General features: G+C 37.2%; 1 protein-coding gene across 3 annotated transcripts in view; it reads right to left on the bottom strand.

Moving 5' to 3' along the window:
* The window catches only part of Atf7ip (activating transcription factor 7 interacting protein), an 87,060-nt gene that overhangs the window by 51,096 nt on the left and 10,806 nt on the right, over positions 1-25,158 (bottom strand). Inside the window, exon 1 of one of the 3 annotated variants that reach the window (XM_060384311.1) lies at positions 22,921-23,244. The exons of 1 other annotated variant lie outside the window; for it this stretch is intronic. In XM_060384311.1, coding sequence (XP_060240294.1) covers positions 22,921-22,937 — 17 coding nt within the window. In that variant the 5' untranslated portion in view covers positions 22,938-23,244. Of the gene's footprint in view, positions 1-1,368; positions 1,546-22,920; positions 23,245-25,158 lie in introns of those variants that run through there. One more of the 3 variants, XM_060384312.1, reaches the window with a different exon arrangement.

Raw genomic sequence — 25,158 nt, 5'->3', positions numbered from 1 at the left:
AATACAAATGACTCATCACTTGACCTTTTCCAATCCAAATTAGTACATATTAAATCAAAACTAAAAAAAGGGGGGGGGGCTGAGCGATGGCTCAGTGGTTTAGTGGTTGAGAGTACTGATTGCTCTTCAAGAGGACCAAGGTTCAATTCCCAGCTGTGGGGGTTCACAATTTTCTGTAACTCCAGTCTCAGGGGATCCAAAACTCTCTTCCACCAGGCATAACATATATGTATGTATATTTATGTGTGTGTATATGAGTGTGTGTGTCTCCCTAAAATAATGTATGAACTAACAGTTTCTTGGTCATTTTCCCTCAAATTTATTTATTGTATGTTTGTATGTATATGTATGTTTGCTCCCCCACACATACACATAAATTTGGGGAGGGAAAACTACCAAGAAACTTGAGTTTTAGTTCATATTTTATTTTAGGGAGTTAAAATTTCCAAGTAATTAAGTACTTGGTGTAATTTCTGCGAGGTAGTATATGTAAAATATTACCAACATTTTCTCTACATGCTAAACCTTTTCCTTAACCTAAATAGGACATATTTATCACAAAAGACAATAAACAGTATTCTGCATTATAAAAACAAACTATAAAAAACAAAGCAAGCAGCACTGAGGATTATGGTCTAACAGTCTTCTACTCCTGAAAATGCAATTACTTATCTTTTACCAGGACAACCAGAGAGTCTGAAATGAAGCAAATGTTCTCTGAGTCTAATCACCATGTAACTAAACCTGTCTAGTTTCATGAGACGCACTGACTCAACTTTCTGGGGTTGTGGCTTTATCGCATTTTACTAGTATTCTTAAGTATCTTGCTACCATTAATTATATCTGCCATCATCCTGAAGGCATGATTTTTAAAAATAAACATTATTCAGTTCTAATGCCTACATTAATATTGTTTAATGAAGCCCTTTAGCATTCTTAACTCATATCTCTAGTATAAGATTTTTAGTATAAGGCATATTTTTGAAATCTAAAACTTTTATATCAGAAAATATCTTAAATATATCAATGCATGATGTGCTTCTGAAGCCATCCACAAAATAATGACAACTGGAGTGTCCTAATATCATAATAGTGAACATATACTATATATATATATATATATATATATATATGGTTTAGGGTATATGATACTTACTAAAGAATAATACGCTACATATATGTAATTGACACCTATAATATTTTAAAGTTAAAAAATGATCTTTTAGAAAGCAAAGGTAGTAACCTAGAACATTCTAGCAGCTTCTAAGCTAGCATGCGCACACATTTACATTTAAGTAATAAAATATAGCACTTAGTGTCTAAATATCAAAGTATAATACCATTAAAATAAAATCTGACAAGAGGTACCTTTCAGTCTTATAAAAGTTTGCATGGAGAGTGTGATTTCCTATTTCAAAAATAAAATATCCCTTTAAGAGAAATCTACACTTGTTACTACATTATAGAAACCCTCTTCAAAAAAAAAATAAGCAAAACCCAAAGGAGCCCCTTGCAGCCAGCCATCTTATCAGTTCTTTCCCAGAAACAGAAACTGAAATACAATTTGCATAGTCGCTGTGGTTGGCTAATGAAAGTAAGGTCGTGTAACCAATAAGGACGTTAGAATTTGGGCAACCATAAGAGGAGAAAATTTCAATCTACCTGGCAACAGCCTAAAAATAGAAACAATATGCAAGTTCCTCCTAGAACAGATGTGAACCTTGGAGCAGAACTTCCTAGCTGAAATAACTTATTTTCTTGGAGAGAAACAGCCTTGCATTTTAACACCTAACATTAATCTGATAACTTTTATTAGATACCAATTACAGGAAAGGAATGCTATCTTAAATAAACCCATCACTGCCAAGTAACATCCACTGTCTGTATTGTTTATTATTTGTGTGCATGTGTGTGCATTAACATACTTGTTTCCCCCTTTCCAGGAGAACAATAAGGCACTTAAAGCACAGTTCTAGTAAATTCTATGCTTTCAAGAAAAGAAAAACCTTAATATCTGAATAACACCACAGTTTTCTGGCACTTTAAGTGCAATTATTTTAGAATGTGAGTTATTGATTTCCAAAAGCCTGTTTGCTGTGTACCAAACACACACAAACTCAATAAAACAGAATTTTAAATAAGGTAAGGATCTGCCTTACTCATTTTTTTAAAACAAACTTCTAATGATAGTGTGTCTTATATACGAGATAGCAACAATTATTCTAACAAAAGTTAATTGCCATCACTGAGGGGAAATTTTATCTTAATGCTTATGTCAAACAAAATATATTTGAACATAAATAATCTGCATGGTGTTTAAAATTTCTTCAGTTGCCAGCCTGGTCCACAGAGCAAGTTCCAGGACAGCCAGGGCAACACAGAAACCTTGTCTCAAAACAAAAAAAACAAGAAACTTCAATTGTCCAGATGTGAGGCATATTTCTTCACTCTGAATTTAACACCTAATGGTTCTTAGCATGCATGTACCTTTTTCTATATTTAATACAAATTTACTCCTGAAAGATTTCTCATTTCTAAAGGCGACAATTTACAGTCCAATGTAACAGCTTTGGCTCAAAATTAAGAGGGCACCAAGCATGCACATAGCCCTAGATATGAATCCTAGCATGGGGTGGGAGGATGCATGAGATAACAAGGACAAATTTATATTGTAGGTAGGGAGGAAAACAAGGCCCAACTAAGACAAAACACAATAAGCAAAGCCAACCTTGAATTTCACTTTAACTTAAGTTACAGCTGAATTAAAAGGCTGGTTACAGAGTCAGGTCTTATTAAAACAAGCACTTTTCTTACATGTTTTTCTTTTTTGTTTGTTTCTGGTTTTGTTCTTGTGGTGATGGGAATCAAACACAGACCCATTTTAAAAACTATAAGCTCCAGTAAACAGATGACAAAGGTTAAATTCACGTTCTAATAACATAATAGCTAAAAATGGGCTTTTGTTATCTGCCATTCTCATTTTAAACAAATTACATAAAAAGTAAATGATTAGTTTTTAATGTTTGTTGGATATCCAGAATCTAACTATATTTATATATCTCATATAACTTTATTTATATCTTATATATTTGTTCATTGGATGTCCAGAATCTATCATCTTAATAAAAAGGATTAAAATAAAATCTTTAATGTTGTATATATACAGACAATGAGCAAATAAATCATCATCATTACAAAAGAAAGCAATATGAATATCAAATCAAATCAATTTTGTTAATAAGGAGCTAGTGATGGGAAATTTTCTTTGATAAACATAGATCATTAATATGACTTTATTTACAAGCTTTGGTCTATTTTCTTTCATGTTAAGCTTGTTTTTCACATCTTTTATTTATAGTTGGTCAGTTTTACTTTGAGAAAACCAAAAAAAGCATGGAATCTGAAGCATTATTTGAAATAACCAAACAATGCCAACCTGAACTGCATAATCAAGGTACCTTAAGACAACTGATGCAGCACCTAAATCACCGGGGAAATGCTCCCGAAGTTCCAATAAGGTCAGCTCAGATCAATAATCCACTCTCTTGTAAAACCTCGGAGATTTAAAGTGCCAGCAGATAGGCAGATGTTCTACAGCCCCAGCTTCTAAGGAGAGGTGGAGGTCTAGAGCACCACCATGGCATCACCGATTCATGTTCTGGGATCTGTACCATTGTTCCCTCTTCCCTAACACAGCAGATCATCCTTCCTTGAAAATCTATTAGAATTTTCTTGCTATAACTCTTCTGACCAATTCTACCTGTAAATCCACATCTTCATTCAGTTCAACTGTTCCAATAACTATACTCTTATATAGTAAGATTTCCAGTGAGCATACAACAGCAACAAAAATTACCTTCCCGTTATAAAATTTTCCCAGCAGAAATGTGTAAGAATACAATCTACTTGTTGGTGGCAAATGTTCCTTAAAAACAGCATTATAGACTACTTAGAATTATGAGCTACTAGAATCTATTTGAGACATTTCAAAAAACCATAAAGCTATCCAAGAACCCCAAACTGCCATTTAGTTTCATCTTTTACAATCCTCTAATAAAAAATCGGTAGAGATATAACCAAAACTTAGTATGTTTTAGACAATCTCTGCACTTCTCTCTTAAATGTTCATCTTATCAATGAGCCAGCATCTCAGAACCCACTGAGCACTCACCTTCTGGGCCCACCTAAACCTCCCCGTTAATTATGCTTATTAAGAGTTCAGTTCTACTTGTAAATTATAAACAAAATTCAAATATATTTTGTATAAACTAATAGAATTTGAGTGCAATAGAAAATAGCTCCCACACACACTACCATAAGAACAATTTAATACAGGGAAAAAAGTACAAACCTATAAATGCTGTTATTTCCTCAGATGAGGGGATGAGATAAGAGCCATTCCCAAGCCTTTCTAGCTCTTCCTGAACTCTCACTGGCTGGTTAAACTCAGCTGTTCTAGCCCAAACTCTCTAAGCTGACTGATTCAAACTGGCTTCTCTTGACTTCTGACTGAACTGCTCTGCCTGGCCTCAAACTAATCCTGGCAATATGCTTTAATCTTCTGGCACCTTCTCATTCTCTGGATCACTCTGTCTTCATCTGTTTCTAGTTTGTTCTCTCTGCAACCTCCCCCTGTAAAAACTGTCTCAGTAAAATACTCTGGTTAAAGACTCTCCTTGCACTGCTCATTAAGTAGCCCCTCTTTCCTGTCCTGTTCTCATGAGAGTTGGGCATATCCTATCTCTGACTAACTGTGTCAAATCTTTCTCTGATTCATCACTTTGTCTACCCCCTAATTAGTGGTCACATCCAAACACGGCTGCTTCCTTCTATAAACTAACCTTACCTTAATTGTCTGGGACTAAAGGTGTGTACTATGGGCATGTCTGCATTCCACCCAGATCACACAGACCTAGGATTTTGGATGTGATCCCTTGCCAAAGCAGCAAGTTGCTGAATACAAACCAGAATGCAAATCTTAAAAATTTACTGACTAAAATCCGAGGATTAGAAACCTTAACAAAAGCTTTTAATAAATCCTACTCCAAAAGAACTATAATTATTCACCATTACCCACCAAATACGTTATTATCACCATTATTATTATTATCTTGGATTTTTTGAGACAGGGTGTTGTGTCTAGGGTGTAGAGGATAACCTTGATTCCTTAGTCTTCCTGCCTCCATCTCCCAGTATAGGGGATTACAAGCAAAAAAAAAAAAAAAAAAAAAAAGAAAAGAAAAAGAAAAAAAGCTGGCTCTATTTGGTATATTATTATTGAACACTTTTTTTGTTTTGCACTGCTTTGTTTTCCAAGATAGGGTTTCTCTGTGTAGCCCCGGCTATTCTGGAACTTCTCCGAGGACCAGGCTGCCCTTGAACTCATCAGAGATCAGCCTGCCTCTGCCTCCCAAGTGCTGGGATTACAAAACACTTTTCAAAAGATACTATAATGAAATAATGTAATTAAGCATACAAAATACAGTATATTAGAAAGTGGTGTTGTAAATGGGTTATATTACACATGTGTACATATATGAAATATGGTATGTATTACAATACATGAGTATTTTTCTACATGAATGACCATCAAGTTTAGGAACAGTACTCTAGCCTTCATGTCTTTATCATAGTGTTTAATCCTAACTATCAAAAGACTAACTATAGAGGCTGGAGAGATGGCTCAATGCTACATTTCAGAGGACCCAAATTCATTCCCCAACACACACTTCAGGAAAGTCACAGCAATTTGTGACTACAGCTCCAGGCTCCGTGGCCTATTCTAGCCTTTAACAGCACCCAAACTCACACGCTCATACCCACACATGAACAAACAATTACAAACAAATATTTTTAATCTTTAAAAAAAAAAAAAAAAGAACAGACTTTACAGAATTGGAGAGATGGCCTGGTGGTTCTTGCAAATGACCAGCACTTACATCTGTTGGCTCAGTTAACTGCTGTTAACTGGAGTTCCACAGAATCCAAAGCCTTCCTCTAGACTCCAGAGACACCCACAGGCTTACACACACACACACACATATACACAAATAAAAATAAAATCTTTAAGCCGGGCATGGTGGCATATACCTTTAATCGCAGCACTCAGGGAGGCAGAGGCAGGCAGATCACTGTGAGTTTGAAGCTAGCCTGGTCTACAACAAAGGGAGTCCAGGACCACCAAGGCTACACAGAGAAACCCTGTCTTGAAAAACCAAAATAAATAAATAGTTTTTTAAAGAAAGAGTTTAAATGCTTAACTACAAATATAAGCTTATAAAGCCTGTATTGTCTTCCTGATAAACTGAACTTTTATAAACCAGATTTCTAAAGACTACATTAAAACATTCTTTAATCCCTCAAATTCAAATGAGAAGGGGAAAAAAAAGTATATCTTTTTTTTTCCAATACCATTTTCAATTGCACTTCTGCTCATAATCCTATTTATAATTCAGCCATAGACAAAGACTTCACAAGTAGTTGCTAAGCAACAGCAGCATGCTCAGTTTGGGCCTATCGAAAACCTGGCTATCTGCCACATTAAAGGGTTTAACTGAGCCTAGAGCCTCCAGAATTTAAAAGAGCAGACAAGGAAGAGAAGAAAAGAAAGAAGCGGAAGAGGAAGAGACAGAAAGGGAAGAGGAAAAGGAGGTGGAGCAATGAGGAGGAATAGAGAAAGGAGGAAAAGTCAAAACCGTATTTGGCTCTTCCCGGAACCTACAATCCTCAGAAGGTTCACAGGACCGAAGCTCCTCTTCCGGAGAACAAAGCAGCCTCAGAGAGCACACACAACAACAATGCACATGGCCATTACAGAGCTTAAGGCCTGGAGAAAACCAACTATATTTCCCTCAAATTTCTTTATTTCTATGCGCTTAGCAAACTACTGAAGGATAATGTTTCCACACTAAACCAAACTATTTTTCTATTTTAAAACTAATAGTTCAAATTTAGGAAATATACTAATAACCCAAAACAATTACAAACCACAGCTGCCACTTAATAAAACTGAGAAGGCAATGAGTGTGTCAACATTCATTCATTTATACAAATTAACAGTGATAAAAAATAAAACACAGTACCGTCAAGATCATTCCTTAAGCCAACAAAGATCATTTCAACTAGAAATCGTCATACTTGAGCCAGAACAGAAACAGTGGGATGCTATATTCACTACTGCAGAAACCCTGACCAAATCAGTAAAAGTTCAATACCTGGAGACAGCATAAGAAAAACATCCATTCGGGTCATCATGGAAAAAGTATCTTAAAACACTTACGCAGATGTTAAACGATGGGGAAGACTGGAACTAGGTAAGACATTAAGGCTCAGCACAGAAAGATACTCTTCCAAGGCAACACCTACCAAAGAAATTCTAGCCGAAATTGCACTTTTATATTTTCTGTACTATAACAAAAACGTTAAGATTAACATGTAAAACAAAAAAGTGGTTTATAAAAATAGGGAACATTTTAATCATCAAAAATAAGTGTTCCCATTAAATACCAAAAGTAAAGCTTACGAAAAAGTAATAATTATTGCTTAAAGACTGCAATAATTGTCCAAAATATAAAGAAACAAGGAAACAACTGTTTAAACAAATGATTGAGAATAACTAAATTAGATAAAACATCAAATAGTTACATATAAAATAATGGAAAAAAATCCAATGCAATGGAATGAAATTAAACACAAATTCTGAAGACCACTTGGGGAAAAAAGCTACAAATGATTCAGAAAAATAAACATTGGCAGAACATTCAAGTAAAAGCTTTCTGATTAGCATTAATGAGTAAAGTCGTGTCACTCAGTGTTAGAAGAATTAGTCAGAACCATCGCTGAGGGCAGAGAGACACTAACCCGGGACTGTTTCAGGTGCTCTGACCCCTCTCAGGTTATGCTCAACTGTTTAAAAGCAGAACCTAACAGTATTAATACACAGCTACATTGTAAATAGTTAAGCAACGAGAAAATAAAAATCCCTAAGAAAATAGGTTTCAAAAAGAATGGATTGAGCCTGGCGCACGCCTGTAATCCCAGCACTAAGGGAGGCAAAGGCAGGCAGATTTCTGTGAGTTCAAGGATTGCACAGTCTAGAAAGCAAGTCCAGGACAACCAAGGCTACACAGAGAAACCCTGTCTCAAAAAACCAAAAATAAGTTTAAAATAAAAATAACAATAACGGAACATCAAAACCAAAGAACATTAGACAGTTTAAAAGAATGTAGCTGGTATTTCTAAAGGCGTGAAGAAACCTCTGAAAAGCATGCCGCAGACGTTAGTAACTCCTCCCTCACGCAAGCAGATCTGCCTGTGAGTACCGGCACTGTCCGGCCTGCCTGGCTAGGTTACCTGTTTTAGGCGTGTTCTTTTCCTTCTGTCTATATCCTCTTGTGTGATCCTTGTACTATAATAATGTTTCTGCACAAATACTCTGATATCGTAAGTAGTCAATAAAAATTTTCCTATTGTTATGACATTACACTGTAAAACACACAGACAGAAAATTCTGAACACATACGTGGTCATCCAAGTGATATTATAAAAGTCTGGATAAATGCCAAACTTGTTAAAGCAGTTCACTTGAGAAAAGAGAACATAAACAGACTTTCACTCAGACCAGATATGCCACTTTGAACTTCACGTGAAAACATCTGAATAATCTGTATTTGAGCAGCTAGCACAGTCCCTTTGCTGTCTTCCATGCTGTTTGAATCCTCAGGACCTACACAAAAAGCCAGGCACAGAAGCAAGCATCTACAATCCTAGTGTTAAAGAGGCAGAGAAAAAAGAGGATCCCTCGAACTCACTGGCCAGGCAGTCTAAGAAACCTGGAGAGATTCAGGTTCAATAAGACTATGTCTCAAAAAATAAAGTAGAACATAACGAAGTAAGATATCCAACATTGACCGACTGACCAACCTCTCTCTCCTCTCTTCCCCCCAAATTAAAAAAAGAAAGAAGAAAGAAAGAAAGAAAGAAAGAATGAATGAATGAATGAATGAATGAGAGTGCAAATGAAGGGGTTAGGAAGATAGATCCGAGTTAGGAGCACTGGCTGCTCTTCTAGAGGACCAAGGCCCAATTCCAAGCACCCACATGGTGGCTAACAGCTCTGCAATTCCAGTTCCAGGAACTCAGCACCTTCTTCTGGCTGCTGTGGGCACTACAAGCACATGGTAGATAGGTACATACACAATAAATAAATATTTAAAAAAAGAATACAAATGGAGAGAGGCTGGAGGGATGGTTCAGCAGTTAAGAGTGCCTATTGTTCTTACAGAGGACCTATGTTTGGTTGCTAGCTCACAACTGCGTGCAGCACCAGCTCCATGAGGATTCAGTGACCCTGGCCTCCACAGGTACTTGCATTCAGGATTACACAACCCACACAGAGACACTTAACAAATAGAATTAAAAATAGTAAAAACGAAATCTTTTTAGAAGATTAGAAAGCTAATCTTAAATCCTAGAAATTAAAAATGTGAACACAAGTATAATGATCTGGTTAATCAGTACCTGAAATTTATGATGTTTCACAAAAGACAACTACTCGGGCAAGTAAATATGAAGGGCATACTCAGAAATCATTTTCACTCTAAGGACATTGGGCCTAGAGGAGACAGGAAAAAGTCAGGAAGAAAAATGAAACAAGAAAAACTTTCAGAGCTGAATAAACTAAGGACTACTAAATATTGAAAGCTAAAATGTTGGCACTCAGTATTTTGGGACAGGATTTCACAAGTCCATTAGGGAAATGCTAAGAACTTAAAAGAGTTTAAAGTAACACACTGACATTGGACTTACCATCAGTAACACTAAATGCTAAAAGGAAACACTCTCAAAGTTCAAAGGGAAAGGCTGTTCCCCCAGCAATCCTCCCTCCCTCCCCCATGACAGCCTAAACTAGGAATTAACAAGAATAGAGAAACAAGGATGCTACTGAAAAAGAAGATCCTTGTTAAAGTAATTACATCAAGTTATATTACAAGCACAAAATGGCAAGAAATCTAAGAACAAAATAAAAAAAAAAAGCAGAATTCCAAACAACAAATTAGCTCATAGGTGAGCTGAAACAACTGCAGATTCATCTTTGACATAACTATTCAGAACTAAAATTAAATCCCAGGAAAGCGCAGCAGGGAAGATGGGAGGGGTACAAGCTATGCGGAAAAAACGAAGAAACTATCAGGACGAAAAAAAAAATCACTTGGGGGGAAAAACGCATGCACACGCATGCACACATGCACACTTAGCATAGGGAGAGAGAGCTGTGAATTTCAAGCTAGTAAAAGTATTTTTTTAATCGTCATATAGGCAATACACTTAAGAGGTGTATCTTATAATAAATACAGAAGCTCTGAAAATCAGGAAAGAAAAAAAAATACATGCTAAATGGTGACCCAAAATCACAGAGCATATAAACAAAAGCTAAATATAACGTATTTGAAAAGGATTCAAAGCGAAAACTGAGTCATGAACCCAAGAGATCCACTCCAATGAGGGAAGGTGCAAACCACTACACACACACACGTCAGAAATACGAAATCACACCCAACCAAACAGGGATCAGAGGTTCAGGGAGGATCAATAAATCCCCAAGCAGATATACACACACTTTCCCCTAAAATCTATAGATGCAATAAAAAGAGTAAGCCTATATAGCCACCTAGAATGATAGGAAAATATATAGACTCATATACCAATACAGCCAAAATGTAAAATTCTTACAAATATATTCAATAAATATTAAGAATGAGCTCGCATGAGGCAATAAATTTTCATGAATTCAATAGCAAAAGATCCACACATAATGAAATTATATATACAAGCAGGATAGGAGGAAGAGTATCTCTATGTTAAAAAAAGAGAAAGAAACTCAGATTAAAGAGGCAATTCGTAAAAAACTAAGAGCAAAGCACTAACAGAATACATCCTAAATAATTCCACTAAACTAACTGTTTAACAATTGGTAGCCTCAGGTCAGCGGTGGCGCATGCACTTAATCCCAGCACAGAGGCAAAGGCAGGGGATCTCAGAGTTTCAGAACAGCCTGGTCTATGTAGAGTGACCTGGCCTCAAAACACACAGAGAGATGAGTTGGTGGGCTTAACAAAACTCTATGTCACAAATTGATTAGGTCAATTTTCAAAAATTGTACTAACCCACAACACTAATAAAGCCAGAAAGATAGTGTCGATTCAATATAACAAAAGCAGAAAACATGAAATAAACTCAATCACAGCTGTCTAACAATGAAAAAATGAAGGAGGGAAATGTATCAAGATTCAGAGACAACATAAAATTAGTAACAGAAATGTGAAAGACATAAACCTACTTATAACCTACTTATCTCAAATATTCAAGTAAATTACAGATCATCGATGAAGTACCAGAAAAGACTGAAGGGTTTTAATTTATTATAAACCCAAAATCTGGGGTGGTTAAGATGTCTCAGTGGGTAAAGGCTTTCAAATCTGATGACATGAGTGAGTTCAATCCCTAAAATGCACATAGCTCCAGGAAAAAAATGACTCTCAAAAGGTATCCTCTGACCTCTACACAGACATCATGGCATACAGTCCCTCCCAACAAATAAATGTAATTTTTTAAATAAAAATAAAAAAACAAAAACAAAACACCACCACCAACAACAACAAAAACTGAACTTAAAATCTTCAACAGCACAAAATGGCTGCCAAAGTTAAACTACTGAACAGAAACCTAAGGTCAAGGAGAATGGGTTACATTTTTAGGGCTGTAGGTTTGTCTGAACTTTAGAGACAGTCTTTAATGCCTGAAAACTAAAACTGAGGATGCCCATCCTAAAGAGTGATCAGAAGCAACATGTTGTAGAAAATAAAGAATACTTAGCCTAGGAATTACAAAGGTATTTTAATGACTTCAGGAATTCAAGACATATGGCAAAAAAAAGAACTTTGCATCGAAGAAGTGTGTTCCGTTTCTGACAGTAACAAGCTAAACTGGAAGCGCTTTTTCTAAGGTAACCCTTTTGGCCATTATAATGCTTCCGCAGAACACGGGCTCCTAGTCAGAACTGACCGTAAGCAGCAGCTCCTGTGCAGACAGCAGCACTCACACTATCCTGTCTGCCCCAATCACCTCCCAGATCTGTGCTCCTGCTGTGTGCTGGAGCACATCACCTAAAACTCATACTTTCATCCTCCAAAGTTTGCTTGGCTTGGCTTTTTTTCATTCAGGGTCTCACTCTGTAGCCCAAGCTGGCCTAGAACTCACTCTGTAGCCCAGGCTGGCTTGAAACTTGTAGGATTTCTACTGAGATTCCAGGCCTAAGCCATCCTCCATAATCGTAAAGATTAGACACTTTTACACCCACTTTTGTCTTTGTCTTACATGCTTCCTTTTAGACAGAATCCCCATCTTACTTTGCTATGACATGACCCTCAACTTTTAACACCATTCAATAAACTACTTGGTTTGAGCTCAATAATTCTCTCCACATACACAAATACCAGACCATTAACTATCCTCACAGTCCAACATCCTCCTAAAATATATTGGCTCACAATACATGGAAACATTTCCCAACGTTTCAGATGTCTTTGTCCCTAACACCAATAAAACTATGACCTTCCCCCTCTAGCCTCAAAAGTACTTTCTATTATCACTGTAATCATAGTGAAACTGAATTAAAACACAAACAAAAAAGACAAATTTTTGTACTTTACAAAGACTTATACATTAAGACAAACTAGATAGCTCTTAACATATACTAATAGTGAAGCTCAAGAAATGGAAATCCAAAAGAAAAAGAACTGGAAATCCCACGTAATAACTTTAAGTCTGCAGGAAAAGCCTAATGTTTATCTTCTAGACAGGAAGACAAGGAAGAGGCATCACTGCTTCACATTCTATCCTGCTTACACCTAGTCCTCAAACATAATTACACCAATTTAACATATCTAATCTGTAGCCATGGCATTAAGAAACACACATATGTGTATTTCTTCACAAACATCTACTTTTCTAGCTTTATAGTAATTATATACAGCCTCTATTATACATACGTATTTTTATTTCAGTGAAATGTAGTATTTCGGGTATATAACATAAGAGTAAAAATGCCTGTGTATCACTGGTCAACTGATGAAATAAAAGTATTAGCTGTACTGGAATTCTTAATTAATGTATATTAAAACTGTGATAAATTTAAAGATTTGGAAATGAAATTATTACAAATGTGGAATGAAAAACTAAATCCTGTTATCTTTGTAAACACCCACTGTTTAACATGTCAGTAAATCAAATGTGAACGCATAGCAGTCTGATTCATAATCCTGACCTCTCTGTTAAATTAGCAATAAAAATTCACAGTGAGTTAAGGTAAGATAATGTCATTTTTCCTCACATACCAGGTGGTGCTGCTGTAACTGAGAACATGGTAATCAGCTATCATGAAAAAAGATCTAAAGCTGATTCATATATAACATGAATATTGATGTACATGAGTAATGTCCACATGAAGCTCACTTCATTTATTAGTTCATGTCAATCAATGTGAAGAAATTTTGCAAGGATGGAAATGACATCTTTTTAAAAGACTGAATCCAAATATGGCTCTCAAAATCTCCTGAAAATTAACATTAACAATCTACCAATTCTGTTACTACTATAGCTGAAAAACAACAAAAAAACTGCCTAGAGGCAGAGAGACAAACAGAGCACCTGGGCGGGGATATCACAGGACAAGGGACCTGAACCTCTTACCTGAGGGCAGCTGGACACTGTAAAAAGATTTCCTCTTCTTCATTTAAGCCAGTGCAAACTTTCAAATTTAATGAGACTTCTAGGTTAGACTTCTTGAGTCTAAATTTCTTAATATTCATTAAAAAAAAAAATCAGGTATACAATACAATAGTTGGCTACATGTAATAATTTCTTTCCGTGTTTCACATCTGTCACTAAGTTTGTGCAGCAAACATCCCATTAACTACAAAGCCAAAAGCTGTCATTCACTGTACAAGGGATGCTCAGAGAGCACAAGAGTTTATCTTCAAAATGACTGTTTGCAGTGAAAATGCCTAGAATGGGGATTCTTTGTGCTGTTTTCCGTGCTGTCAACTGTGGGTCCGCAGCAACTGCGTGCAGCTAAGTGCCTCCCGCCTACACCCATGGTACCAGTAGGCAGTCTTTACGAGCAGAGCTCAAGTTGAAGAGACTCACAGCTGCTCTGGGTGACCCATGTTCACTGTCAGTTTTGGAGGTCTCATTGCTGTGACACCAACGCTTCAACTCTATTCTATCAATAAGCCCAAAAGGCTGAATCCTCACACATTCCCAAGAGTAAGTCCACGACACATATTATTTGCCGCCACTGCACAGCCAGACTAGACTGCAGTTCCAGCTAGCTGGCGCCAGTAAGAACAATTTACATAAAGCAGGCCTTTCTCCAAGACCAAACTAAAGGAGAGTACTGGTGAGAAAACCCTCCCAGTTCCTTCTCCAACAGGCACTGACTGGTTCTAGAAAGTATCTAGCTAGCTATCCATGAAAAGAATTCAAATCCAAGAAAATTTTTTAAAAAGCAATTTCTAACATTTATGTAACTGAAACTCAACTTCTGTCACAAAGAACAATTTAATCCCTATTTTAAAAAATTCTTAGCTTACTTGTTTCACAGACGAATTTATAAAATTTAATATTTCCTAACTTTACAATCATTAAAACTGTACACTGTAACTGATTAAATAAAAGCTATCTTCACTCTAATATACAAGTATTTTTCAAGTTTTATTACTGAGTAAATGTAAATTTCCTTAAGCATGCCTGCTTTTAGAATCATTAACAATTCACCAAATAAGTTACACATCCTCAAGTATCATTATTATGACAGTCAAATAATTCAACATATGAACTTCAGTAACTAACATTACTAAAGCATTCTTTCCTCCAATCAAAACAAGGACACGGTGAGTTACAAATTTCAGTATCACAGTTCCTGTCAAAATTATGTGGCTAACTGATCATCTCAATTTTCCAGGTCCTCGTGGGCAAGCATCAGGTCACTACTGATGGAGGTGGATGCCTTTGTTTAAATCGTTTTTAGCTACTTTATGATTTACTGATACAAATTCTATTAACTCCACTTTTTCCCCCCACTTACTTTAAAAGTACAAATTACCTATAGTCAAACCCACAAACTAGTGATACATTCAAAACAATAAACTAAAAAGTACTTAAAACGCTAAGGGGTGACCTCAAAATATGTTATAATTTTAGATTTATTTTTATTATTTTAAGTTACCTGTATGTATGTATTTTGCATATGGGTATGTCCATGTAAATACCAGTTGCCCAGAGACATGTCCGGGCTCTCTGGAACTAAAGCTGAAGGGAGTTGCAGCTGCTGGGATCTGCAAGAGCAGTAAGCACTCCTAACCACTGAGCCATCTCCTGTACCCATAGTCTCTAATTTTAATCTTTTTAACTTATGTAAGTTACTCTTTCCATAATGAGACTCTAACTATGAATAAACAGTAAATGGGAACCTTCTGATAAGCCACTGTAATGGTTACCTTCAAGATGACCACTGAAAGGAAATGATAAATTCTTCTGAGACAATTTCATTGCCCTATCAAGATCTGCCCACCCTTGCCCATTCCACCCCAGCAGATAAGATGACAGCAACACATAATGCAACTTCAGAGTAACCAAGCTCAGTACAGGGGGTGCCACCTGCACACCAAGAGCTTGTGAAGGACTGCAAGAACTGAAAAGAGCGCTTAGAAATCACCCAGGTTCTATAATGTCCAAAGCAACTCTTAAGAGAAAGCATTTATTTGGGGGCCTGTTTTCAGGTTTCATCCATTCTCATCACGGTGGGAAGGAAATCAGCAGGCCTGGCAGACACGGAGCTGGAGGTAGCTGAAGGCTACATTTTGATATACAGGTAAACAGGGAGACACTGTACTTCTGAAACCTCAAAGGCCACCCCCTCATGACACACTTCCTCTAAGTAAATAGTCCTTTCAAATAGGGCCACTCTCCGGTGAGTGCGCATTCAAAGAAATGAACCTATGGGGCATCCCTGTTCAAATCACCATATGCCACTACTTGGCCCCACAGTCTCAATACTGTTTAAATGTCCAAAATCTGAGATACTTAACTGTAACCCCTGTAAAATCGAAATCAAAAAAGAAGATCACATACTTCTAACATATGATCATGCAGCGACACAGAATATATATTACCATTCCAAAGGGAGGAAAACAGCATAATGAGGAAAATCCTGGAACAAAGCATGACCAAAAAATGCTCCAAAATCTGTTATGGAGCCTTTGCAAATTTCCTTAGCAGCAGAGGGAGATTCCACACCCCTTTCCTGTATCACTGACTCTAATGCCTGAACTACGTTGCTGAAGCTGCCAAAGTTCTGCTGTGTGCTAGGGCTAGAACTTGGGCTCATAACAATTGCATCAGTGTTCTGCTGTTGATGGTTTTCTTCATTACTGAAGCTTCTCTTTAATTCCTTTTCACAAGCTGGAAGCTGAGCTGGGTGGGATGTTGCCCTGAGGTCAGCACTTCATTTACTCCATTTAGCAACAGGTTTTCTTTAACTTTCTATCTCCTTGAGCACTAGATTAGCTCCATTACTTCCAGTGTTCTCTTTCTCTTCAAATTCCTCTTCGTCCAGCTTGCTCCTTGTCACTACAGAGCTGCTTGGGAGTTACAACTAATGATGGCACCACACAGTTAATACTAGGCTGTCTTGAAATTTCTTCTTCTAAGGCCATTAATCCAAAAATTCTTCAATTTAGGCTTGGGCAGATTTTTCAGACAAGGTTAGAAAGCAGCCACATTCTTTGCCAAAATATCACAAGAATGGTCTCTTGGCTACTTATTCTTCCCCTCTTAAACCTCTTGAGTCTAGTGTCATAATCTACATTGCTCTCAGCATCACTGCCTTCTATGCAACTCCTAGTATGGGCCATTAAGGCCCACTGAATGCAATGAATGTACAGAACAGCTTTCCTAAGTCCCCAAGTCTCCCATATTCTTCCAATAGGTCAGGCCTGTCACAGCAATATCCCGCTCCCTGATACCAATTTCTGTATTAGTCACTTATCTATTGCTGTGACGAGAATGATCAAAGCAACTCTTATAAAAGAAAGTGTTTAACCGAGGGCAGGCTTACAGCTGAGGTTTATTCCTTCATTACCATCACGGTGGGAAGGTCCACAGCAGGCATGCCAGGCATGGTGCTGGAATAGCTGAGAGCTACATCCTCATCCACAGGCTGAGAGACACTGAGCTTAGAGCAGGCTTATGAACCTCAAAGGCCACCCCTGTTGTGACACACTTCCTCCAACAAAGTCACATGACTCTTCAAATAGTGTCACTCCTTGGTGACTAAGAATTCTAATACATGAACCTATGGGGTCATTCTTATTCAAAGCACCACATCCAGCCTTTTGATTACATTTGAGCCCAGCCTGGCCTTAAACCCTGTATCAGAGGCTCTCAGTCTGAAGGTCTCCACCAATCTGGGGGTCAAACAACCCTTTCACAGGAGCCACTCACCAGATATTCTGTATATCAGATACTTATTTACATAACAATTCATAACAGTAGCAAAATCACAGCTATGAAGTAGCATCAAAAATAGTTTACGGCTGGAGTCAGCACAACATGAGAAGCTGTATTAAAGGGTCACGGCACTAGGAAGGCTGAGAGCTGCTGCCATGGCCTCCACCTCTGCCGACCAGGTGGCTGGGATCCAAGAGGTGTGAGTCTCACTCCAGGCTCTAATTTGGTATCTCCTCTCCCTCTTTGTACTTGGTTAATCATCAACCTTTAAGTTTAGTCCAGCATAAAATATAATGTAAATAATAAGCAGTTATATATTACTTTAATATCAAATGAGCTAATTAATCACTTGTAGTAAATTTATCAAAAACAGCTCAACATTCCTGCTTACTGAAAGTGCCAAAAACAGAAGGCAAGCAACCTTGCTCACAGCTTCTTAAGCCAGTAACAGCAGAGGATATTTTATTTCCAGTATCCCCACAGATAAAACACTTTCATTATGTACAATAAAAAGAACTGCTTGAGAAGTGAAAGACATTAAAATGAGCTTACAGTACTTTTTATGTAAGTGACAAAAATTAGTTTTAAAATGAAACTGATTTAGAAAAAATGTGTAGACGCTCTGACTTACAGTTTATGCTAGAGGACCAAGCTCATCCCTGTAACAAACAGCTCCTGCACTGAGCACTTACTTAGTATACTCTTGTATGACATTTTTTTAAGACAGAGATTCTTGCTAAGTTATCTAAGATAGCTTCAAAGTTAGAAACCTCTTACTCCAGGTAGCTACAAGTTTTTTCTAATTCTTTAATCATCCCTATTGGTCAAAGAATGGCACAAAAAGGTTAAATGTTTTATCCTAAACTGAACAGGAACTAGCAGAGATCACCTTCCCTGGCACCTTTGTTAATGCTTCCCACAACGCTACACGGACTTCCACATTTGACGAAGAAGCACCACCAGTCAGAATTCTTCAGCAGCTGCACTTGCCTTTCTTCAGGACGGAAAGGCTCAGGCAAACTCAGAACTCCTCAGACATCTCAAGTTAAATTCCCTCCCCATTAAACTCATACTGATGTGGTTCTCAGTAGTTCCAATTACAAACTATTATGAATCAACAACAAAACTAATTAAAACCCCTCTCTGTGAAAGTTCTAACCAGAACTATTCAGGCTATCTGAATAGTAGTTATCTTTTCTCCCCAATCACTTTCTTTGAGCAGTGTGGGAAACAGAGAAAGCCAGGGTAGTCAGTCTACTTCCTGTACAAGTTAGACACTTTTCCATTCTTTACAGGTTTTACTTTTAGCTTGAAATTGGCTTCCAGAGGGGGGTATTTTCCTTGGCGTTACCTGTCATGTTTTGAACGTCAAGAAGCTGCTGGGCACAGTGGCACCTGCAATCCGAGCTTCCAGTAGGCAGGAAGTTTGAGGCCAGCCTGGACTTCTCTCTCTCCCTCCCTCCTACTCTCTCTCTCTCTCTCTCTCTCTCACATACACACACACACACACACACACACACACATAACTGGGCCAACACTGGAAAATGTTCATGCATCATCAAAGCAATTTTCAAGGCTGACTTGGTGCTGTTAACTAAGAAATGTAAAGAGAGACATTTCCAAAGCTAAGTTCATATTGTTCTGCAATATTATCTATACAAGAAAAGTATTTTATCAAAAATAATTTTCAAATAAAAAGTTTCTACTAGGAAATTCATTAATTTTGGCAGAAATTTTTGACAAAATCTTATTACTTAACCTGTTCAGCAAAATGTACATCTGGAAAGCAATTTGATTTTTTTCTTATTTCATACCAGCATCAAGGCGGGTTGATAGCCAATAATGTTTTTAACACAGTGATACCATTAACAGAAGAAAACCTCAAGGTCCCTTTATACATTTCTAATGAGTACTTCAATCTTCTCACTTTGACTTTGGGCTGATGGCACTTAATCTAATAGGCTCCACAGTACTCTAACATCAAAAATAAAAAAACAAAAATAGGACATGGATTGGAGACAGCTCAACAGTTAAAAGAGCACCCACATGGCAGCTAACAGCCATCTTTAACTCCAGGTCCAGGAAACCTAATGTCCATTTATGGCCTCTGTGGGCACTGTGCACATCCAGTGTACAGACATAAATACAGACAAAAAACACCCAAACACATAAAAATAAACCTCAAAAAATCTTAATTAGAAAAAAATGTTATCAAATGTGCCATGTCTAAAGATACCCTTACTTTACAGGTTAGGTCTTCCTGAGGTCAGTATAATACACCAGATCTTACTTGTGCTCATTTTCTTTTGGGTTAGAAACTGCATTTTAGATAGTCATGGCTGTCAACACTCCCACTAACTGAGCACAAAAGGGCTTATGAGGGAGCTACCTGAGAGAAGCGTGACAGTGAGGACAACGGAGCATCAGAGACCTCTTGGACACAGTGCAGATTGCTGGGCAGAAAAACAGGCCTACCAGCATATTTTAAGAGGCAAAAAATCTGGATTTTCAGTTAACTCTAACATTAAATGCTAACTAGAAAAATGGACAGTGGATAAAGGATAAAAGTAAGTCTACAGCTGTCAGTTCTTCCTAAGGTCCTCAGTTACACCAAGCACAGAAACACTTGGCCCTGTATTCAAGTCATCTCTGGGAGAAGCTCATTTTTTTTTGTAAACAATATACTTGGAAGATTCAGCCAGACTACAACTGAAGTGTTTACCCTACACTTCCAATTCTTTAACAGCAACATTCCATTCAGTCTTCAGCATGAATTATATGAGAAACTCCCCATCATTTCCCAAGAATCTAATCTAATCACACATGACATGGTATGTGACCTATAAGAAATAAAAACAAAAGAAAAGGAATGAGCCAGTCAGTATCAGAAAAAGGTAGTCAAAGGGGGATTCCTACTTAACTGTGGACGCTTGAGTCAACGAACTTCCCACCATCCCAACATTTCCATTTGACACTTATGCTAAATTTTAAAAACAGCTTATGAAAAAGGGGTAAACAATAGAAAGGAGGGAGACAAAATGAGTAGACAATATATAGTCTCAGAAATTCAGTTCCCAGAATATATATCATGCTCTCAATTATCCAGCATAATGTCTAGCCTGTAATTTATCACAGGAAATTTGAAAACTGCCACCAACACAAAATAATCTGAGGTCTACTTTATGGTTATAAACTGTAAAAACGGAAAATGCAATGAAAAAGTTAACAATAGTAGCCTAAATACCCAACGAGTTTAGACATTCCTAATGCATCACTGACAGCCTTAGGGCGTGATTGCGGTCAGAGCCAGCTCACTCTCCTACCACCCTCCTGAGCATGGCCTATGGAAGAGCAGATTCTCACACTTAACAGTTTTTGTTTGTTTTGGGAGCAAATGCATATAGCTAGAGGATCTGTATAAATGATCAAATTATGATGATTCATAATTTTACTTGAGATTAACACAAAGATAACTACTGTATTTAAAAAATATAACCAAGAGCAAGTATAAATTTAAATGTGTGACAGGACAGCAATTTTCAACTATTAAGTCGCAGATCTTATGTTCTAATCTAGACCTTTTGGAAAATCAAAAAAGAATAAAGGTAGATGCATTCTAGAAAAATTTCAAACAATTTCATAATGCCTTAGAGGCTGAGTTCTACAAATAAGTGAAATAGATCTGGATAGTAATACAAAATTCTAGAGGTCATATGTGTTCTCATTTCAAAGTCTTGTTAAACATAATAGCTTATTTATTAAACACAATTATGACAAGTAAACTGTATAAATTTATACTATAAAATAAGTATAAAATAAAATTCCATGTGCAGACTTTTAATATGTTCGGGCCTTCTCCAAAAATTTAATTTGTAAAAATGTAATTTGTTGTTTGAAAAGTTGTTTTAGAGCCAGTCATGGTGGTACCTGCCTACAGTTCTGGAAGGATTGTTAGTATTTAGGCAGCCTGGATAAAACAGGAGATTGCAAGTTCAAGGCCAGCCCAATCTATGTTCAAAGGCCAGCCTATATTGCATGACAGCCTGTTTTTAAAAAATAAAAACAGAGGGGAAAAAGAAAATCAAAAAGTGCAGAAAGTTACAAAAATAAAAAAGTTCTTCTATGAGAACATTCCGAGAACTAGCTGTTCTCTGCTGTGCATTAGTCAAGAATGTATGTAAAATACTCTGCGGACAACATAACAGGAGTATATACGGCACCATTAGGAAATACTTTAGCAGCTACGACAACTTAAGCCCTGCTTCACAGTGTAGCTGTTCTAACTGTTGTACTGGAACTCTGACTGGAATTCCATCCACTCCTCAGGCCCTGGGAGGCAGCACGTGCCTGTGATCCTAGCACTGGTGAGGCGGAGACTGGAGGCAGGGATCTAAGGCAAGCTGAGGCTACTCAGCAAGCGAGAGGCAACCACCACCAAGCCACACTGCGACCTTGTCTCAAAAAAAAAAAAAAAAGAGGAAAAGAAAGGGAGGGAGGAAGGAAGGGCGGGGGAGAGAGGGAGAGAAAAGAGAAGAAAATTATTTTCCCAACTTGCTAGGTAACCATGAAATTGTATATTACAGTGGTTCAGCCAACATTTCTGTTTTATAATGCTAAAACACCTTTTTCAAATTCACAATCTCTTTTGAGTGTTAAGTTTTAAATACACATAATAATGACACTTCGTTAGCAAAAACAATATTTATTCCAGCTCTCTAGATATCAGACTGTACTAGATTTAAAAAAAGATGAGGTCTATATGTAAAACTATTCTGAAATTTAAAATCTGAACCCAAATATCAATTCAAACAAAAGATAACTTAAGAAAAAAGTGAGACACTATAAATATACAAATATTTACTATAAAAAGGCAGCACGTGAGAAAGCACTGAAGCATATAATATAAAAAAATTAAAAAGAATATTATTTTTCTATGATTTATGCAGCAAATTAGGATTCCAAACAATAACTCACTTTAAAAAGAAGAAAATCATATTCTTTTTAAGCAAGGCTAATTTATGCCTTCTTAAAAAAATAATATATTGTTTGAATTTCTACACATATCTAATGAATTAACTATCCAATACACAAGGAGCCTTAAATTACTCATGGGTCAGAAAAGCACTACTGTGGTGATCAAATGTTCTGGCAATGACAACAAAATGGTGAGAAATCACAGCAATTTAACCTTTGACCTCACCATCCTAATATACTATTTCTCTAATATAGGTTTACAGGTCTTAGTAAACATTTCAACTTTTTCACAAGCAAATTCTCTTCCTATACAAACTTGGTCATAATCAAATGTTTTCTAATTGCAATGTTTAAAGATAAAAGCTTCCTGGTTCTTACCTCAGATCCTGGTGCATGTGACAAGTCTCTTCACAGGCATACTTGCTGCCTAAGCAGCTCCAGAGATTGGGTTAGCAGCCATTTTGAGACAGCTGCACAGTCTCAGTTGCACAAAAGTGTAATTAAGATGGCTGCAACGTGCACTCAAGAACTCACACAGTGAAAACTCAGCCATGTATCAAAGAAAGCCCCTCCCACTTTGTCAGGCTGCAGGAAACTGAACGCAGATAGCTAATGCATATACTGCAACAAACAATGCAGCCACTTAGGATACAGAAAAGAAAACAGAAGGCAGCCAGCCAGTTTTGCAATAAAATGCCTGTGAATCCGGACTTGCAATACAGAGTCTGGGCACATTCCAATCCCAAACAACTTGAAATCCATGCCACATATTAGCAGTAACAGAGATAGAGCCAAATCACACAGAGCCAACACCAGGGAATTGCCTGAAAGAAAGCCTCCACTTCAGTCCAGAAAAACAAGGGAGGACAAAGTCCAACCCTCGAACCCTGCTCAAGACCCCTTTTCCTATTCTTTTCTTTTTTACCTTTAAAGTAATACATCTATCACAAGAAGACTATCAAAACTGTTTAAGCTCTGTAGTCATTTGATCAGGTTAATTTTAATTTTAAGAAGCTAATTAAAATTTCCCCACAGAATCTAAGCTTCAAAAGTGCTCAGTCTAGCAGAATGGTGAGAGTTTACAATCATATTTTTTTTTCAATTTGAACAATTACTGTCTTAAAAATAAGATGGCAACAAAGCTTATTGTAGTAATTTCTCATAATTATAATATCTCTTTGTAGTCCAAATGTCACAGGAACATTGCCAGGCTCCACAGAGCCCAACATTTTGGTACCTGTGAAGTGAGTGAAGAATGCAGACCCCCTGTGAAGGGGAACTGGGGGACAAAGGGTACAGACAGTCTGGAAGTGGATGTTGAATCAAGCCACATCTGAGAACACTCGCAGCAAGCTTGGCTTGGCAGAAACAGCCAGCAGAAGAAAGGGCCAAAGGCACACAAAGGCCTGTTCTGCTTCAGTTTCCACCAGCTATGGAGTCCAGTTTCCCCATTCTTCTTCAGCATACAGTCTTCAAATTTAGTTATTCTGTGTTGTGTCTATCTACATGTTGTTACTTATTCAACTTCTTAAGGGTATAAGAGAGGTGACAGAAATGCAATTAAAAAAGATTGGCCTTATGAGATTATAAAACATGTGCTTCTTTATCTCACTCTATTTCTTTACATGTTTGAAATATTCCATAATTTTTTTTAATTGCTCAGTCTTGAAAGAGACCTTTATTCAGTATTCTATGAGAGGAACTGGATAATATCTGTGAAAACTGCCTTAAGTGCTAGATCAGAAAAGAAAACAGAAGAAACATTACGCATGATCCATGCCATATCAAATTACAGCCTAGGAATCAAGCCTGGACCTTGCGCATGCTAAGTGCTCTATACCACAGAAGGGTAACACCAATCTTTGTTTTATATTTTTTAAGACAGTGTCTCACAATGTAACTAAAGCCCTGAACTCACCACACACTGAAGCTGCCCTCAAACTTGCCATCCTTCTGCACCTACACCAGGAATGCTAGGATTACAGGTGTTTGTGCTACCACATCTGGCCAAGCCATAGTAGCTCTTAGAATATTGTGGCTGAGGAAGGCTTAAATAGTCTATCTGATAAAAGCAAGATGTTAGCAAAATTGGAATGTTCAGAATAGATATGCTTACTGTAAAACTGGGATGTAAATGTAATGGAGTGAGGCAGTACAAATAACCAAAACAAAGCTACCTGATAAATATTTGACATTATCAATTGTTACTCTAAAAGCAGGCTTTATCACCAACTTGTGATAGCCTAAACAGGCTCAGAGATTAAGCAAGTCAAAAATTAATAAAAGCTGAAAAGTAACCCAGCTGTACTCTCAGCTTCAACCCATACAGCTTACCGAACCCCTTTAGACACTGGTTCTCTGTTTGAGAAAAATATCAGGCCGTTACAGCGAGTTTGTGTCACTGTTTTTATATCTTTTGTCCCATGTGCCACCCCCTTGAAAAAGCACTCTAGTTCACCAAATAAATTCTATTCTGGATTCAACCTTCTTTGTTTGAAACAGTCTCGCTCTTTAGACTGAGACTAGCCTTAAATTTACAGCACTCCTCCTGCCTCATCTTTCCAAAGTCCTAGAGTAACAGGCATGGGCCAGAACACACACAATCAGAATGACCAC

Source organism: Meriones unguiculatus, chromosome 5 (assembly GCF_030254825.1).
Source record: "Meriones unguiculatus strain TT.TT164.6M chromosome 5, Bangor_MerUng_6.1, whole genome shotgun sequence".
NCBI classification, from domain to species: Eukaryota; Metazoa; Chordata; class Mammalia; order Rodentia; family Muridae; genus Meriones; species Meriones unguiculatus.
The sequence above is the reverse complement of the archived record's forward strand: the minus strand, read 5'-3'. Positions and strand labels throughout refer to the sequence as shown.